Genomic DNA, 20,433 nt, shown 5'->3' on the forward strand with positions numbered 1-20,433 from the left:
TTAAACATGGTTGTTGGAAGAGTTAATAACGTTACACAATTTGTTTATTCTGATATAATGAATAAATTTGATACATGTAGTTATTTTAAACTATGCAGGTATGACGGCATGAACATGGACCTTGATAATAACCTGGAATACTTTTTCTATAATTTTTACTATTTAAATCTCTAAACACAAAGCATGTTTTAATGTATAATTCACTCATTACACCTGTTTTGGTAATCATTGATTTGGAATATATAAATATTTTGATTTGTTTAATGCATTTTAAAACAATTTAAAATTACCTGCTATAGTTTTCGTTCCATACTGGCCCGGAAGATATGACAGATCTGGACATTCTTTACGAATGTCCTTGCTTCCATTGAAAATGATGATAAAAATGCCTCTGCTGGATATGAACAGTTGATGGGTCATGTAGTATATTTTTTGGCCTCCAAAATCCCATAAATCTATTGGTACTAGTTTCATCTTGTATTCACCATCCTTGACTGCCGAAAGAACAAGATCGAGAATTTCATCGTTTGTTGGTGATATTTTTGTAGACGTTCCTATATTCAACGACCCACGTGAACTTCTAGGAGGAATAGGCGGTGGAACATCTGATTGACACATTACAGGAAAATTTATGTAATTCTTTGCTCTGGATGTAGACTGGATTGGAGTAGAAGACGTCTCTCGTGTATCAACTTCTTTGTACGTTGTTAGCTCTGAGTTTTGCCGCAAATCATCATGTTGAATTTGTGTTTTACCTTAAACCCAGTGATAATACGATTATTTGCATAGAATTGCATATCACATGGAACATACAATGGAGTTATTAATTGTATTTAAAGTTTTGCCATTTCAATACAATAAAGTCGCTCAACTAGTAAAACTACTATACTAAGACCAAACTGACAAATGAAGCATGTTTTTGACTTATTTGTTCCGATATATATGATGTTTTTGGAATTCCTACTACTTAATTCTGTGTTAAGTGACATTATTAAACTAAAGTTCATCTATCCTATCTAATTAATGCAAAAGATTCAACAAATAGAAGTCGGTCTTATATCATCATTTAAAAAGGGAAGGGAAACAGGATATACAATAAGTTTAATTTTGTGCTCAAATTAGCATAGAAATAAAATATATTTTCTTCTATAAATGTGAATCCCATATAGTAATCAACTTTGCCTGTTGCATGTGAAGCGTGCTTTCAAAAAAAAAAATTACCCCAAGGAAAAGTTTACAAGACCAAGACGTAGACGAAAACTTTACCAATATATCTAGATTTGCCTCTCCCTAGTCAGGAGACGACAATTCAGTTATGGTTCTTTTTCATAAGTTGGTAATGTGCATAAAAGGTTTTCAAGATATTAACATGAATAGTCCGTACTTGCGTTACAAATTGGGACTCGTCGACTTGCAATGAAGTGCAAGATGTGCACATTGCTCAAAGGTGTACTGTGAGATAAAGTTGCTAATACTTTCGTAATTATGGTTCAGATGATTAGTTTTCTTATTTAATTTAATAATCATACGAAATATTTTTATTTTTATCCGCAAAGGTTTTATTACCGATATCCTCTCCAGTACTGAAGGGAAAATGTCACCTATCATTTCATTTAATATAGGTTATCAAACATTCGATACCAGGATTACAGAGACCTACATAGACTAGCTAGGACCAACATATATCAGTTTCGCTTGGATGTGTTTAAATCATTGTCGCAGTATATTTGAAACTTAACAATGAGCATCAGACAGTGTATGCTAAATAACGAAACATCGCACCATCCAGTGGACTCCGAAAACCCTTAAGGAATAGCATTTCATTTTCATACGATATATGAATGACCTTTGAACATCTGTTTACTACTGTTGCTTATTTGTATTATAAAAATCACCTGAAAATAGTTGTGTTTTTTACCTTGCCGTAATACACCAATGTTTCCAACTTCAAACTGTTTGCCACTATCTTCGTTATTTACATTTTTTTCTTTTGATTCTTCTTGTATCCCAGAACTTATAAGCATGCTTTGCACTGCTGAGTTTAATGATGTTCCTTCAAAAACGTAAAGAGATAAGAACAGAAACAAAACTGAATTAGTCAAAAGTTTCAAAAAATTGGTGTGATGGCGGTACACATTAAAATCACGAAACATGAAAACAAAATACTATCTACTTTACTGTTTTGCAGATTTATAATCTGATTGACAAACATTTATTAAGTCTTTCCACTTTTCTGTGGAAAGACTTACTGTTTTTCTTCTGATTATTATTATTTTTTTTTTCCGCCAAATTTTGTTCTTGCGATAAATGTTTGTTTCTCAATATGTCGCTTAGATATTTCTCATGTAGTATCGTATAGTTTATGCGCTTTTAAATTTCACCCTGCTAAGCCGGACCATTTTCTTTGTAAGAGTTATCATCTGTGTGCATCTCCTTCGTAACAAAAAAAGATAGCGATAAAATTCTTTTTACAAATTGTTCGTTACATCCTCAGGAATTTTTGGCTCATTTGGATCGAAGCGATTCGATGAAATTTTATAGGAGTTATCTACCTTTACAAAATAAATTTGTCGGTATGTTTTTTTAACTCATAAACAGTTAACCATATAACCATGGAATGTTTTTACCGTGTCACGGTACTTGTCTATCCCAAATTCATGTATTTGGTTTTGATGTTTTATATATATGTTATATTTGTTATTCTCGTGGGATTTTGTCTATATGTGTTACATTTTAGTGTTATGTCGTTGTTCTCCTCTTATATTTAATGCGTTTCCCTCGGTTTTAGTTTGTTATCCCGATTTTGTTTTTTGTCCATGGATTTATGAGTTTTGAACAGCGGTATACTACTGTTGCCTTTATTTATTTGAGTCCCCAATGTCCTAACTTAGAAAATGAGGTCAAGGTCAAAGGTCAAGGTCAAGTTTTCAATTGTGACTTTTGCTTGTTTTTGCATTTTCTCTGACACTTTGAAAGATACATATAAAAGAACAATTGCAAAATGTCTGCTTAATAGTTAAAAGATATGCTACATTAAGTCTGATACAATTTAATGGCATCTTATAGGAGTTGGTGCCTCTAATATGTCTTGATATGAAATTATTTGATTATAACTTCAACTTAGTTCATTATAAAGGCATTTGACCTTGTACAAAAGGTTAGGTGACAAATGAACTTGAAAAATGACTACCGGAAGTGACTTTGAGAAAACCGGAAGTAGCCTTTTTTGCAAATTTTTCATATAAAAGTACTCAGAATCAATATATTTTGTTATATAGATACATTAACTGATTACTGAAGTCTAAAAATGACTTCCAACAAACCGGAAGTAGCCAATTATCTCCCATTCTACATACACAAGTATATAGAAACTATATATTTTGGGAATCAATGTGAAAGAAGCTATCATATGAGACCGGAAGTGACATTCATTTCACCGGAAGTAGCATATTATCTCCCTTTTATCACTCAAAAATATAGTTAAACCATTATTTATTGTATCAGTATGAAGAAACTATCTTCTTATAAAGATTTCTTTGATGTGGAAAGACTTTCAATTGTTCTCTGAACAATTGGTTTTTAATTGTTTATGTTATTTTTATATGTGAAAATGAAACGCCGCCAGGATACAAAATGGTTACAAATATCACATTGGTGTATAGTTTTTTTGAAACGCATCTAAGATGTGTTTCAGAAAATCATATATGAACACACAGAAACATTCAGTACTATATTTTTAATGCGATACAGAATCTTATATTTTGTTGGAGAAATTAGTACATACCTTGAGGAATAAAAACCCATTTTCTGTTGTCTATATCCATCCCGGCTCTTCCAAGATAAACCCAAATGCCATCTGTAGACCTACGTTCTTCTGGAATTGGATCTTTAACCAGGCTTTTAGCCAAAGTCGTCTTACCAACATTATAAGGGCCTACCAAATAAGATCTGTTCCAATAACAGCGGTACCAGCTACTGCTTATCATACTCTCGAATTCATGTCGTGATTCAACGCCAAGCCTGGATATCTCTCCAAATAATCCTAAAGTTGTGCCAATAAATCATGTGTAGGTATTTATGTAAGCTCCTTTTATGCTCAAACTAGTTGTATATGCTATATTTTTGTTATATATAAATATGTCAAAGTAATACGCATTATATGCCTATGTTCAGATTTAGGTACTATAGTTTTCTAAAGCGTATAATCTAAACGACACGAATATACAAAAGAAGATGCGGTATTTTTGCTAATGAGACAACTCTCCCCATGAGACCAAATGACACAGAAATAAACAACTTCAGGTCACAGTACGGCCTTCAACAATGAACAAAACCCATACCGCATAGTCGGCTACAAAAGGCCCCGAAATGACAATGTAAAACAATTCAAACGATTAAGAAGGCTGTTTTCCTTTGATAGATAGAATTTTCCTTTTATATCCTTCTTAAAATGTTTGAATCTAAGAGGATATTTATTGACCGCAATACTAACAATCAAAGAAAGAACAAACAGACAATGCTATCTGAAACAAGAATAAACATAGTTGCCTTACGCAAAAAGCACATCTATATTATACTGTTTGCAATCTGTACATATTTATTTATACAATGTAAATGGTTTGTAGATGAAACCCTCAGGTTTGAATAAGGTTTTTACTGTTACATGTAACATGTTCACATACATAATATAAGAGAAAACAGCAGATAATCAGATAACCAGATAACCAGGGTTATTTGGTGTAGCAGAATCATATAAATATATAGAATAATGGAATTTTTGTTTTCGATACTGACAGCAAGAATATCCAATGAGCCCTATAGGGCGAGCTGATATTTGTGCTGATGAAGTCGTTATAGAAATTAATATTTCATTATTCTTTTTAAAGGCAATTTGTCATAAGTGTAGGTTTTTGTTGTTGAGAACATGAAGTAGATAAAAGATAAACGTACCTTGAAATTGATACTTCTGAAACGAAAGTTAAATACATACATTGTATATATGTGTTGTCTCATTTCTTAGACAACATGGTTTTCTCTTAACTGGTTTGCTCTACATGATTCATTAAATTGTACTAGTTCATTTTGCAATAAGGGAGACAAGGTGTTAGTTTAATACATCAACCCAAACTTGATAGAATTTTAAATTCCTTGTCCCTGTTCAATGAAGACAATTAATACTTTATACGTGAGTGAGAATGAAAGAAATTAGTTTATACTGATATGATCATTGTCTAATTTCGAAATAAAAAACACAATCAGTTACCGAAACAATTCAAGTTTAGCAAATTGAGATAATATGTAAAACACAAATGTGCCTTAACGATAATGATGTTGAAACACGTCTATACATATGATAAAAAGAGACATTAGTACGATAATGTAGCTGAAATAGTTGATATAGAATTGTTTGTGATCATGGAAAAAAGTTAAATCACAACAGTACTGAACTTCGAGGAAAATTCCAAATGAAAAATCCCTAAGCAAATGGCAAAATTAAATGCTCAAACATTTCAAACGAATGGAACGGATAACAACTGTCATGCGTCAAAGAAACACAAAAAGGGCATAAAAACAAAGCACATTAACAAAAATGAAAGTCAAGAATACAAAAAATAGCATAGAACAATAACACAATGACGGGATGTATAAGTACAGAGCCACTTCATATGTATTAAAGATTTACAAAAAGTCATATAGACAAAGCAAATTAGTATGTTTAGGTTCTAATACCCTTCAACGTTTTTTTTTATTGATTTTTTTTTCTTTTTTGATCAAGCCTTACTGACTTTTGCTGGCGATGCATCCGACGTACACTATTGTAATCATGGTATACCAACAGAGGGACGAAAGTTCCCAGAGGAGCAGTCAAACTCATAAATCGAAAATAAACTGACAACACCATAGCTAAAAATGAAGAAGACAAACCGACAAATAATAGTACACAAGAAAAAGGCACCATTTAATAAAAACATATTTGTAAATTAATGACCAAAACTACGTCTAATATCAGTCAATTTTGTTAGCATGATTTATATACTAGGCACATTGTTTCAGTTAATTTAAATTCTGCTTCCTTATGACACATGATATATATTAGAACAAAAGACATACGGGTTAACAACCATTGGTCCCAATACAGCCGTTACTAATACAAAACCACTCAGTTCTTTCGGTTCTAATGTTCTTTAACGTCTTATTATTTTATTGTCTTTTTTTACTTTTTTAGTCAAGCGTTACAGCTAAGACTTTTGCTGATTATGCATCTTACATGCACTATTTTAATTCTGGTATATTGAGAAGGTATCAGTCAATATACAACTAGCTATGTGAAGGGATTCCATGCAAGGAGATACTAGTTATATCTCTTTTGAAATTAAAATGACAAATTTTTGTCAAGAAACCATGTAAAAGGTTATTTATCTTGTCACTACTGTAAAAATGATATGTCGCTGTCTTTATAAATGTTATCCAATTATTCATTGATACATGTAGTCTTAAAATGCAATTTAAATGAAATATCTATATATTCCTTCTGTTTGCTCCTAGACTGATTCAAGTGAAAGTAAAATAAATCTATTTGGGTTGTAAAGTAACACAATTCTACCTGCAAAATTGCTATTAGTGATTCGTCGTGTAAATCCTGAGCTGCTTTAAAAGCCGGATCATCCTGTAAAATGTATAAAGAAAATCCATTGGAAAAAGAAATAATGAAAAATGCCACACGATTGGTGATATAGAAAATAGGTTGAGAAGATGTTGCTGTTTCTAAAACGGTCAAAGATCATTCCCAATATTGCCTGAATTATATTTTTTGTCCTAAAAACAAATACAACAAAAGTCGTTATGCGTTAAAGGCCGTACTTTGACCTAAACTTGCTTTTATTTTTTAACATTATGACTAGGATGGAGACTTGCTTCATTGACACTCATACCACATCTTCTTATTTCTCTTTTCACATGTCATGTTGAGGTGTTGTATAGCTGACTATGCAGTATGGGATTTTCTCGTTGACCAAAAGTTGCGAAGCTGTGTCATTTGATCTCTTTTTGAGCGCTAGTTCATTGGTAATCCTATTACATTTCTTAATTAATGGTGTATTTCTTGTTCAGAATCAATTGTCCAGAAAAAAATCTTTTTTTACTACATGATAAATTAAAGGAAGATATTATGCTTTGTTTCATTAAAAGAATTATTAACGAAGAAACAAGTGTCTGGCCTTAAAGGGGAAAACATCTAACGTAAACAATCCTTCTGATTACGAATAAATGGAAGTGTTGTTAAACATGTTAAAAACCTAATCGGCTTTCTTCTTGTTGACATGTTCCTTTACCAAGTCGGTTCTAAACAAATCTCGTCGTCAACAAAAATAATTTCAGCTTCTCCATTATGAACTTTCCAGTTATGTCTAGTAACATTACAGCAGCGCATGCATATAGAGTATATAACTTCAAGCTGATAAGATATTCCAACAAATAAGTACTTACAGATCGATTCATAACAAAAACAGAACTTCCATTTTCAAGAAGAAGTTTTAAGCATTCTCTCTGTTTGTACTATATTGCTGTATGTATTGGTGCGTCTCCCTACATAGATGAACAACAATGATATGTTAGTAATTAAATGTCATTATATATGGATTAAGATTTCTCAATTAATACAAAATACTCAGAATAAATTATATTGCTTATCCTTATCACATAGAACTTAGTGGGATTCTTATTTTTTCAAGTTAGGTATTCTGTGTAGAAGTAACATTTTCTTGTTATGCAATATTTGATGAAGTATTTGGTTGCCTCTTTAAAACCTACTGTTTTTTTTTCAATATTTGCCGTTTTATCTACCTTTTTCATACACACATTGTATAGATAACAATAATAATGCATCAGAAACGAATTGATTGGCGCCACAGCAACTAACAAACTTAAAAATAAGACTCATCGACTTAAAAGTATATGTGTTATCTATTAAATCTCTTAATCTAGATGGAAAATAAAAATGGGTGAAGAATTTAATCAATACATCTTTTAAACCAATAAAACAATTAACTTAATGTGAACGTGTTTCAGCATATTTATGTCTCCTTCCCCCCTCAGAAATCACTCTGATATATTTTTCAAGTATTGTTTTAATATTGTTTTCCTCTTAAATGAATATTGTCATTAAAGTACCATCCAACATATGCATCGGTGTAAAAACATAAGCGTATAACCGTAAAATGATAAAATGAAAAATGGTTTACAATATTGTCAACTGCTGCTAGTGAAGCTCCATTTTCAATCAGCAATGCGACAGATGGAGAATGGCCATACCGAACTGCCAGATGCAAAGGTGTTTCTTTCTGTAAAATATGAAGGGATTCATGTCTTTGATTTTTATCATTCAACATAAGTAAATCAGCTATATAGCATAAGATCTGAATACATGATTCAAACAGTTATCATTGATGAAACAATCTATGAACAAAAATACAAATGGAAAACACCCTTTCTATTTATCAATTAGCACATGATAATTTTGTATTTTATTGAATAGTGTCAAATATCAATGTTCAAGTCTTTGATTTGAACAAAACGGGGGATGCATTTGTAAACTCCTGTCAATTATAGGACGAGACTACCGAGGCCAGGCTTTCATAGTTTAGTACGATGAAAACTACTCATGTTGTACGTTGTGTGCTGATGGTTATTGATTTAAAAAAGGAAATCAGGGTTATTTTATATTGAATTGTCTTATGAAATTTTCAATACCCCTGTTAATCACAAAATCAGATTGTACTCCGGAACTAAAGCATCACCATTAAACTGTGGGTCTAAAATATGCATTATCGAATTATTAAAGGTTAACATTTCAACTTGTTTACATAACTAAGTTATAGTAATTACGACTTACTCGATCATTGATCTCATGCACAAATTCAGTTTCCTCTTTTAACAGTAGTTCGATAACATCAGTATATCCATAAATAGCAGCAGTATGTATTGGTTTATTTCCCTAAAAACATAAAATTATTAAATTTTATGCAATCACAGAGTGCATGTGCTTCATGGAGTTTATGGAGGCTTTCTTTTTAAAAGTAAATAATACATTTTAGGCGTCGTAATAGCGTTTCGAATATTTACAAACAAAGTAGCGTTAATGAAAAGCGGTTGGCAGTCAAATATGAGTAAAACAACTATTGTCAAAACAAATAATAGAAAAAAAACTACAGTATTAATAGCAACATACGAAATTAAGTTATATGTACAGTGTAGTACTATTTCTAAGTATACATAAATATATGACATTCCATACACAGGCTGTCGGTATCCTTTAAATTTGATTCTTTCTCAGACAGTTATATTGACCAATGCATTGTTCATTTTGGTATCGAGCATCAATGGAGATATTTCACTTGTCACCATAGATACCTGGATTAACACTTTGTTTGAATTCGCTCGTTGTGGTCTACAACAGACTCATCAGCGACGCTTTAATGCAAGAAGTTTAAAAAGAAAAATACAAATATAAGTCGAAGACCATTCAGTACCTTAAAAGGTTTTGCAAATAAGCTTGTCATCTACATCTATAATATTAAGTATTGAATATGACAGTGGTTTTTAAAAAAAGCTTGTTTGATAAAGGCTTAGATTTGATTTTGTCAGTATATATGATATTCCTTTGTTGAATTTATACCACTCGGTATTCCTATGTGAAACTTGTTTTTCTTAACATTTTGTAGAAGTAATAGTTCGTTAAACGGTATAACTATGATTCAAATAAATGCGCATTTGGACAAATATGAGAACCGTTTAAATTTTATTTTTTTCAAATCTATAAAGTATGTATATGTTACATCTCTGATGTAAAATCACTATGCAGAAGTATTGGTTGTAGATCAGTGGAAAATGGTGTGTTGTAATCGTGCATGCACATGATGCATATGATATTGTCACATGCATTTTTATTTTCTCTCCTATATGTAAACTTTGAATATTTTAAGCTAATTTCGACATGTATTGTCATCAGCAACAAAACAATAATACATTTATACTCAGTGAATTTGAATATCATCCCATTAGAAAACGAAAACCTGCATCGGTAATTTCCCTATTTGGTATTTGATTTATTTTGTCTTCGTGTAAAGGTATATTGCACTGTCATGTAACGGTGTGTGCTTAACAATCTTATAAAAAAGTACTTTTTTGTCATAAAAAAGGACAACATATTTAAATAGGATGTTTATTGTTTTGTACTCAACCTAATGAGACACTGGGCATCATGATCCATTTTTTTTTATATTATACAAATTTAAACATGTATAAATTGAAAAAAAGTCCATACCTATAATTGCATTGGATAATAACCACAACGTTTGGACGTGAACATTAAAAACAATTTTTTGGTAGATTTGTTTAAAACAAACAACGTTTTCCAAATGACCAAAAAGGTAAAAAGTTATATTTGAAGAAAACGCATTTGACTAGTAGGTCGAACAACGGATGTTATTAACACTACTGAACACCATTGCAATTGCCAAATAAACGGGACATCAAATAAACCAAAATAGATTGGAATTTTTATCTAATACCAAACAGAAACCAATAACCCTGCGGAAAAGATGGTATACCACAAATATGACGCGAAATTAACTGTACATCATATCTGTATTTCGATTTTAGAAATCAAAACGGCGAAATGATTCACCTCAATGCAATGGTTTACTATACTCATTTACATGTATACGCAGTAGACAAATGGGTTGTGTAACACTGAAACCGGAACGTATATTCAAGAAAATACTACAAGCAATGAATGAACAGATATAATTGGCTCCAAAACATGTTATAGATAGGTCATCATATGTTTTCTTTGATTCACAGTGGCTGATTGTTACTTCACATGTACTATTAGGACATCTGAAAAATAGCAACTGAAGGAAAAGTACTTTTATCACAAACATCGAGCAAATATTACGGTGAAAACAGTATAACTACGTCATAGCTAATTTTAAAATCATAATTTGTAATACTCACTATTCGATCTTTGATGTTTCCCATAACTCCCAGCAAAATCAGTTTCTCAACGCATTCTTTTTTCTTGTGTCGTATAGCAATATGTAGAGGAGTTTCTCCCTGTAAATATATCTTAATAAGTGATACGGCTAAAGTATAAAAACATTTAACAAAAGGTTAAGATGTCTTTTTTGTATTCATTGGTAAATATTGAAGGTCATCTAAGGACAAATTATAAAGCTATGGGTTGTTTTCCTATGATAGAACTTTGAGTTGCTAGTTTCTTGTTTTTTTATATATAGATTATGAAGATGGTTTTTAATGCGTATCGTTTTACACCAGTCATTTTTTACCCTTCATAGCTTGCTATTCTGTGTGATGCGAGGTTCCGTGTTGAAAGCCTTGCTTTGATCTATATTATTCACATTGTGATATATCGGGATTGCACATGCGATTTCATATATTTAGTAAGTGTAAATAATTATAATTCACTTACGGTTTTGAAGTGTCTTCGATTGATTTCATCTTTATTGTTGAAGAACGATGCTTGCTTTTTAGAAAAATGTTCATTGATTAAATCTCCAACAAGTTCGTCAAGATTTTTTGTGTTTCTTCTGGGGGGTACAGGCGGAGGGAACTTATCCATCTTATCTTTCTTCATACATCCTGTAAAACGTATTTAAAATACAGAATACAGTCTTACATTTATATTTAGTAAAGTTATAATAGTAGTGAAATCCAAAACAATAACATATAAAACATGTAAAAGGAATTCAATTTTCCTCCGTGTTGAAACTTGCACATCTTTATACCCCTTTTCGCTGAAATTTCATTATGTATCTGTGTATTATAGCACCAACATGTTGTTGGTGCCATACTTTGACGAAAAAAACGTCAATGTCCGCCTGTAATTGTTTCAATCAAATGTTTAAAATGAAGGAATGCTTTAAAATATATTAACGTAGTGTTGTCAAATCGTACAGTTTTTACTAACCGGTTACTCGGATCATCGTTACATCGATTAACAGGTTAACCCGTAATTTAAATAGATATTTGAAGGGCTTAGAATCATATTCAAAACAGTGTAGCTGTGGCCATTGATTGACAACCTTAAATTATCCCATTGACTGGGGCAGATTCGGTGAACGTGTGTCTGTAACGACAACTGCTCACTACTTACTTATTATAGAATTTAAACTGTGGGGTCACCAAAGGTTCTTAACGCCTTTAATATTAAAATAGTTCGAAAAATTAATCAGGAATAACTTTATGTTTTAATTTATATTATTGATATAAATCAAAACATCGTGTTATTCCTGATTAGTTTTTCTAATTTCTTTATTTAGGTGTTGAGAACCTTTTGTGAAACCACAGTTTGACTGCCTTTAACAAGTACATAGTGAGCAGCGGTTGTTACAGACAAACGTTCACATAATCTGCCCCAGTCAATGGGATAATTTTAGGTTGTCAATCAATGGCCACAGCTACACTGTTTTGAATATGATTCTATCTATAGAACACTACAAAAATACTTGTTTATAATACGATGAATTGGATTTTGTCCTTCGATATTATAAGGCTTGTTGTGAGTATTTTTGCGCGAAGATTGACTTTTAATAATCCAAAAAACCGTATTAACTATGGCCGTTTGTTATAACAGCGTTTGTCTGAAACCGATATTGTTTTGGATTTTTCACTTGATGTCTCAGAAAATGATGTGGGAAGCTTCAATTTGAAATGATTTAGCCTCATTCTGTTACCCGTACCATCAATTATACATTAATAATATTCACGTTGACTTGCATATCACAATTTTTCAGTTGTCATTTCGTTTACAGTACAAATATATGACAAAGAAATGCACGATGGAGGTAGCACATTCAGATGTAGGTCTACGCAATATAAGATAAAAAGAATGAAGTAATGAAGTAAATCGTAAAATTTAATCAGATTTCTGATTTAAAGTTACTGTTTAAAAACATGTATACTAATTATGTCAACTTAAGATATCCCCTTAAGCTGATAGACAAGTTGTCTAAGTTTTAATTAAGTTTATGTTTTTTATTACCAATTGCAATCAATATACCGGATAATTAATCTGAACAATTAATTACCATGACGATCATTTTTTTAACCGGTTAACCGTCGTTGACAACACTCCATTTATTATCATCAATCTGAAGATTTTTTTTCAATTTTCAGTAAAACTTTAAGTCGTTTTTTTTTTATGAAACAAAATTACTTAGCATGTTTAGCTTTTTAACTTGCATTTTGTAACCATTTATTAATACAGTTATTCCTGGGTTAGGGATTTTTGTCAGATTTTTGTACTCCTGTGGTTTTTACTACGACGAGGATAAACTATTTTGCCAGCTCCATTGGATCTAAACTATTCTTATCCCTTCATGGTATAATTCTATTTCTTCCAACAACAGTTTTACAATACAATATACTCGATTAACGGTTGAAGACATTAAATGCATTTCACATTTGGGTAAATACAGTTTGACTTCTAAACTGATCGCTGCAAATGATATTTTGCCTGACTGTTCACTCTGGTTTCACAATAGTGACATATAAGAAGAGGATGCATGACATATCTGTGAGAGTGCAAATGTTTGGCATGCTTATATAAACGGGTTATATAACAGAAATAGTGTTATCTTTAACATGTATTTGTTAAAAAATTGTGACCATATATTTCAATAATAGTAAAAAGTGGCAGGTGGGTTTGCTCCATCTGGTCGGTATCTGGTTTTATTGCTGATTTTGATAACATGTTTGAATTGCATTTCTTCTTTTCATGGTTCATTTCATTGTTATCCATGTTATCATTGTTTTTAAATTTAATTTACTTATTCAGTTCAGCTTAAGGCCCTATGATTAGCTATACAACCCTATTCTGTTATATTATACTATATTTTATGTAACATATTTGACGTTCCAAATGGTGTTTTAGTATTGAAACGCAACTCTCAACTTCTTCATTTTTGACGTTTTAATATTTATAAGGTTAAAATAACAATACATGTGTCCATTCACACAAGTTTTTATTATTTTCAATCGAGAATGTAAAACGTTACAGGCTTGCCATCATGAATAAGTAAATGTAACACTTCAATCGGTTTCTTATTGTTGTCTTGCATTCCAAAAGAAAAATGACACTGAGAAAGGACATTGAATCTGTTGAAATGTTTGTCAAAAGGATATTTTTTTTCACATATTTGTTTATCATTATCTTCAATCTATATCGTTTGACAAATTCGAAACTTGTTTAAATGTTTCCTGTTTGTGCCGTGTGTGAACTCAAAATATCAAATATTCTTGTATTGTACATGTAATAGATAAAAATGCCATCGAAACTTAATTAACATCTTGTACAAAATTCGGATTATATTTAACATGATTTTGGTCAATATGTCTCTATTTCGTTATTCACACGTTTAGAACATTTACTCCCCTGGCTTCAAATATTGAGTTTTTAGCGAACATGAAATAGGTAAATAAAGAAAAGTGCGTTGGACGCATCACATCTAAGAATGACTATCTTAATGTGTTTAACTTTTGCCTGAAGTATAAGTAGGTCCGAGTACACAGATTTTTCGTAGTGCATTTCTTTTAGACAATAAATGAAAATTAAAAAAAAAATCCACCTGCGCTTTCTCAATAATATTTTAACAGTGTGTTGTACTACTTTTGGGACAAATTATATCAAAATTATAGAAAACTTCATCAGCTCTTATTCAAAATATGGACAATTTTATGTTAAGGGGTCTTGAAATCTTTTGACAGCTTCTGAAGTGCTAATTTTTGACCTTTTTCCGCTAGACCTAATCACTACTTTACATTATTATTTATGACCCAAATTGTTTTACAGTGTCATTTCACCACCCAACTTGCTATATGAGGCATACAACATGGAGAAATAATTTTGGAAGGGGTATAACAAAAATTGGCACACTGTCCACACTAAGGACTATATTCGTGGACAACGAAAATCAAAGGACGATAACTGTATACTTGGACCAATAAAGCATACTACATGTTTGGTAAGAATGCGCCGCTGGCTTTACATTTTGAGGTTTGAGCGTACATGATAAAGGCACATAACAAAAATTGTACTCGGTTACATGGTTTAAAAAATAAAAATAAAAACTATAATGGGACCTCATAGTCTCTGCTTGGTCTGAAATAACTTATATCACAACATAGTCTTATGCAGACTGAACACACTTCTAGCGACTAAGCCCATTATCATAAACTTGTACATATAATTGTTTGATAAAAGATCAGAGAGAAAACAGTATAGAAATTGGACTGACATCATGTCAAGTATGACACAACCTGTTGTAAATATATATCTGATTAAATACTGTTGCTAATGTTAAACTCTTCCAATATTCAATGGCGTCAATGAATTTATACTAGCATTGTCCCTGTATATATATATGTTCATTTAAACATTCCCATTAATTGTAAAAAATGCTCAATAACACATTTTTCTATTGGAAATGTATTCTCCTTGGAATTTTAAGTTACTATGGTCTATGAAATTGATAAAAAAAACTGTCCTCAATTTATTTTAAATATTGATATCGAGAGGTATGCTATAAACCTATTTACTCCAACTGCATTCTACAGTACACTTTACTGAGGACATGCAAATATGTTTTATCAAGCTAGAAGTAATAGAACAAAAATCAAAAAGGTAAGTCAATTGTCTTTTCAACAAAATTGCACTGCAAACTTGAAGCAATCAGGATTTGACTTCTATATGTTCTAAATAGAAAATTTGAATGAATTAAGTTAGATTATTCTGACTGTGTTACTGTTTTTGTTTGGTTTGTTTCTTTGTATTGCATCATAAATCCTTATTCGACCATTATTTGCAGGTAGTACATAGCAATGCTAACAGATAAGAAGAGTAGGCATGACATTACTTGAATATCAAAAACGATCGGGGTATATAACAGAAATAGAGTTTCCTATATTACAATCAGAAATGACATATAGATTTGGTCTAGTTGGTCAATATTATGAATTTTGTTAACTGTATTAACAATATGTAATTTAGCTGGTGTTTTGACTGGGATTTTCCTTCAATCATTGTAATCATTGTATGTAATGTAATAATTCAGCTCAGCTTTGGGTGATGTGATCATCAACAAAACACTAATTTCTTCAATTATCATATTCTATTTGACATTCATTGACTTTCTAATGGCTGTTAAGGTCATTGGTAACGTCTTTAATAACATCACACTTGAATTAATATTTTGACAAGACATAATACAACTAAACTTTTATATCAGATGAAAATAATATACAAACATGACTAAGTGTTAGTCTTCATGTATTGTATCACATAATTCATACGTAAATTTAAATGATTAAAAGGACAACTGAAAATCATCTGTATCTTTAGCATCTGTGTCTTTATGGTTCAAGAGCGTATCGATGTCCAAGTTTCGTAAATCCATTTAAATGATAGAAAAAAACATCAATAGCGTACGAAATTGAATGAATTTCATCGTATATCAAATGTGTTCATCAGTAAAAATTTTGACTGGGAACATATTAATTTCACTTTAGACGCGTGCGTTTTTTAACTTTTGACTTGTGAAGATGTATTGGAATACACCAATGACACTTTTTTATCCATATCGTTGCACAAATCTGTACACTTGAATAAATATTTCCTGTTTGTCCCGTGTGTGAAACAAACAATCAAATATTCTTGCATTGTTAATTGTTTCAAAATAACCGGATTATGGTATATATGATTTGTGTAGTTTTGTCTATTTTGCTCTTCACATGTTTTGTACAATTACTCCTCTGGCTTTAAATGATAAAAAAATAAACTAGAGTTATGAGCGTACATAAAAAAGCTAAATAAGGAAAAGCATATTGGATGGATCAAAGCTATGAAGGGCTATCTTAATTTGTTTAACTACCTTTCTTGGTAAAAAAATATTATGTACATGTATACGTAAATCAAACTACCATAGACACGAATCACGTTAACAATGTTGAAGCTGTTATGTATGTATGCATACCTATTTCGTGTAATTGCAGTAATTCAGAATACACCTATGGACCAATTTCCCATGTTATAACAGGAGACCTTAACATCGTTCGCGACCGAGAGTTAAAATCATTCCTCAGTAAAGGACCTAAATATCGTCCCCCGTCAACTATTAACTGGAATGAGTGTCGTAATATCATCAACGACTCACTCCGCGCCTACTGTTTGAAATGGGTAAAACGGGAAAAAGCTGACAAAAAATCTTTGGACTCTTTTTTTAATTCAGTAATGAAGATAGTTGATATTCGAATACAACATTTTAAAGAACATTTTACCCTCAACAAAAACTATAAAAACCCTATTTCGCGTATCAAAAATAAACTAACAGAACTAGCCAAGGAATTTGTTTTTGTCCCGGCTGATAAAGCTGCTAATAATATCATTATTGTTTGACGTAAATTTTATATAGAGGTTCTGCAAAAGGAAATCACGAATTCACCAACATTCCAACTGACTTCATTTTCAGAAAACGACATCTGTAACAAACATAAACTTTTAGCTACTTCTTTACAAGCAGAACCAAACACAATGAAAGTCCCAACTATGTACTGGCTTCCGAAGCTGCACAAAAAACCTTACAAATATAGATTTATTTCATCTTCCAGCCATTGTTCAACTACTAAATTGTCTGTTTTACTTACTAGTACACTTGGTACAATAAAAAACCTGATAATAAATTGTTCAAATAAGGCCTTTGAAAATAGTGGAATTAATTACTTTTGGAGTGTCAAAAACTCGTTGGAAGTACTTGATAAATTGCATGCATATATTGGTGATTTTGAATCTGTTCAAAGTTTTGATTTTTCTACCCTATATACCACTTTGCCTCATATTCTTATTAAGAAAAAATTCACATCCCTAATTAACTGGGCATTTAAAAAGTCGGAATGCGAGTACATATGTTCAAACTCTTTTAGATCATTTTTTAGTAGCAATAAACAAAAGAACTATGTCAATTGGACATGCTTTGATACTATTTTTGCACTTGAATTTTTACTTGATAACATTTTTGTTCGCTTTGGAGATTCCGTATATCGTCAAGTTATTGGAATTCCAATGGGGACTAACTGTGCACCACTTATTGCGGACCTGTTTTTGTATTGTTATGAGTTACAATTTATGACTAAAATTAGCAAAGACCCATCAAAACAACATTTGATACAAAAATTTAACAATACTTTTAGATATTTGGATGATATATTGGCTCTAAATAATGACGACTTCAGTATGTATACTAAAGAAATTTATCCTGTAGAACTTACTTTAAATAAAGCTAATGATAACAATGACCACTGCCCTTTCCTCGATCTTGATATCTATATCATAAACGGGAAGCTTAATACAAAACTTTATGATAAAAGAGATGATTTTTCATTTCCTATTGTTAATTATCCATTTTTAGATGGTGACGTTCCCTTGTCACCATCTTATGGTGTTTATATATCTCAACTTGTACGATTCGCTCGTGTATGTAACAATGTATTAGATTTTAGCGAGAGACATTTATGTATTACTGAAAAATTATTACACCAGGGTTTTCGATATCACAAACTGGTCAAAACATTTACTAAATTTTATCACCGGTATAAGGAAATAATTCGTAAATATAACTCAACATGCAGACATCTTATACGTTCAGGTATTTCACATCCAAAATTTTATGGAAATATTCTTTATAAAGCACAAAAATGTCAGTATTCTCCTCAGAAACTAACAAAACCTTTAAATAGACTTATTAAAAGGGGATATAGTTACGATACTGTTGTCAGGTCATTAAAGATTGCATATTTTGGCTTTAACATTGATTCACTGATAGGGTCTTTGCATCGGAACTAAACACATTTATTTCTAAAAAAACAGTTGTTGGCATGACACGGGTTATGTTCTTCTCATATATTTTATGATAGTATGATACTAAACCCCTAACGGGAGGGATTGTACCTGATATTCATATGATGAAGACATAATCTTTCAATCAGTTTAATTGAGGTCTGGAGCTGGCATGTCAGTTAACTGCTAGTAGTCTGTTGTTATTTATGTATTATTGTCATTTTATTTATTTTCTTTTGTTACATCTTTTGACATCAGACTCGGACTTCTCTTGAACTGAATTTTAATGTGCGTATTGTTATTCTTTTACTTTTCTACATTGGCTAGAGGTATAGGGGGAGGGTTGAGATCTCATAAACATGTTTAACCCCGCCGCAATTTTGCGCCTGTCCCAAGTCAGGAGCCTCTGGCCTTTGTTAGTCTTGTATGATTTTAAATTTTGGTTTCTTGTGTATAATTCGGAGTTTAGTATGGCGTCCATTGTCACTGTACTATTATGCATATTTTAGGGGCCGACTGAGGGACACCTACGGGTGCGGGAATTCTCGCTGCATTGAAGACCCATTGGTTGCCTTCGGCTGTTGTTTGCTCTATGGTCGGGTGGTTGTCGCTTTGACATATTCACCATTTCCTTTCTCAATTTTATAATATACATTTACACTTTATTTTCCTCTGTGTCCAATAAAAGAAACAAGGGTTTCATTAACACTCACCTCTCTCTCTCTCTCGAGTATAATAAGAAAGAGACTGATATTTTCAGAGCATACAACCATTAAACGTTGCCTTACCCTCTCTCTCCTCCCCCTAAACAAAGGTGTTGTCAACAAAGTGGTTTCCATCTTAAGTGTGCAAACTTCACCGTAATAAAGTGCGGAAAGTAAATGAACCAAGATAATTAACATAAATCAAAAATTTATAAAATATAAAATTTTGAATGTAAATATAGAAAAGAAGATGTGGTATATTTACCAATATGACTACTCTCCACAAGAGACCAAATGACACAGGAATTAATAAATATAGGATATCGTACCACCTTCCACAACGAAAAAAGCCCATACCACAAAATCAGTTATAAAAAAGGCCTCGAAATGACAAATGTAAAACAATTCAAACGTGAAAACTGACGACCTAATTTATGTACAAAAAAATAACGAATAAGAAATATGTTACACATCAACAAACGATGACCATTGAGTTACAGGCTACTGAATTACGACAGGCACCTACATAATGTGACGGGGTTAAACATGTTATCAGGATCTAAAACCACCCCCTAACCTTGGACATTGGTGTAACAGTACAACATAAAACCGAACTATTAAAAACAGTTGTAAAAGGTTTAACTAATGCTGTTTCCAATATGCAAATTGTGCCTACCTTAATTTCATTCTGTAAGGTTTCATCTTTAAAGTCAATGACAGTAGTTATCAACCGAATGCGACATTTACCTGTCAAGTTGCCTGCGTGATTATATTTCACGGAACTTAAAATTTTGTATAAGTTAAGTTTTTAGTGTTAAAGGG

At 31.6% G+C, this 20,433-nt stretch overlaps 1 protein-coding gene across 1 annotated transcript in view; it reads right to left on the reverse strand.

Moving 5' to 3' along the window:
* Positions 1 to 20,377, reverse strand: part of LOC139502436 (probable serine/threonine-protein kinase roco6) — a 23,766-nt gene extending 3,389 nt beyond the window's left edge. Inside the window, exons 1-11 of the mRNA XM_071291913.1 lie at positions 20,288 to 20,377; positions 11,489 to 11,658; positions 11,014 to 11,112; positions 8,891 to 8,992; positions 8,241 to 8,339; positions 7,486 to 7,584; positions 6,605 to 6,667; positions 4,951 to 4,966; positions 3,785 to 4,042; positions 1,919 to 2,053; positions 291 to 755 (exon numbers count right to left, since the gene is read on the reverse strand). Of these exons, the coding sequence (XP_071148014.1) occupies positions 291 to 755; positions 1,919 to 2,053; positions 3,785 to 4,042; positions 4,951 to 4,966; positions 6,605 to 6,667; positions 7,486 to 7,497 (949 nt within the window). The 5' untranslated portion in view covers positions 7,498 to 7,584; positions 8,241 to 8,339; positions 8,891 to 8,992; ... (1 more) ...; positions 11,489 to 11,658; positions 20,288 to 20,377. The remainder of the gene's footprint in view (positions 1 to 290; positions 756 to 1,918; positions 2,054 to 3,784; positions 4,043 to 4,950; positions 4,967 to 6,604; positions 6,668 to 7,485; positions 7,585 to 8,240; positions 8,340 to 8,890; positions 8,993 to 11,013; positions 11,113 to 11,488; positions 11,659 to 20,287) is intronic.
* Between the last annotated feature and the right edge of the window lie 56 nt (positions 20,378 to 20,433).

Source organism: Mytilus edulis, chromosome 14 (genome assembly GCF_963676685.1).
Source record: "Mytilus edulis chromosome 14, xbMytEdul2.2, whole genome shotgun sequence".
Lineage (NCBI taxonomy): Eukaryota > Metazoa > Mollusca > Bivalvia > Mytilida > Mytilidae > Mytilus > Mytilus edulis.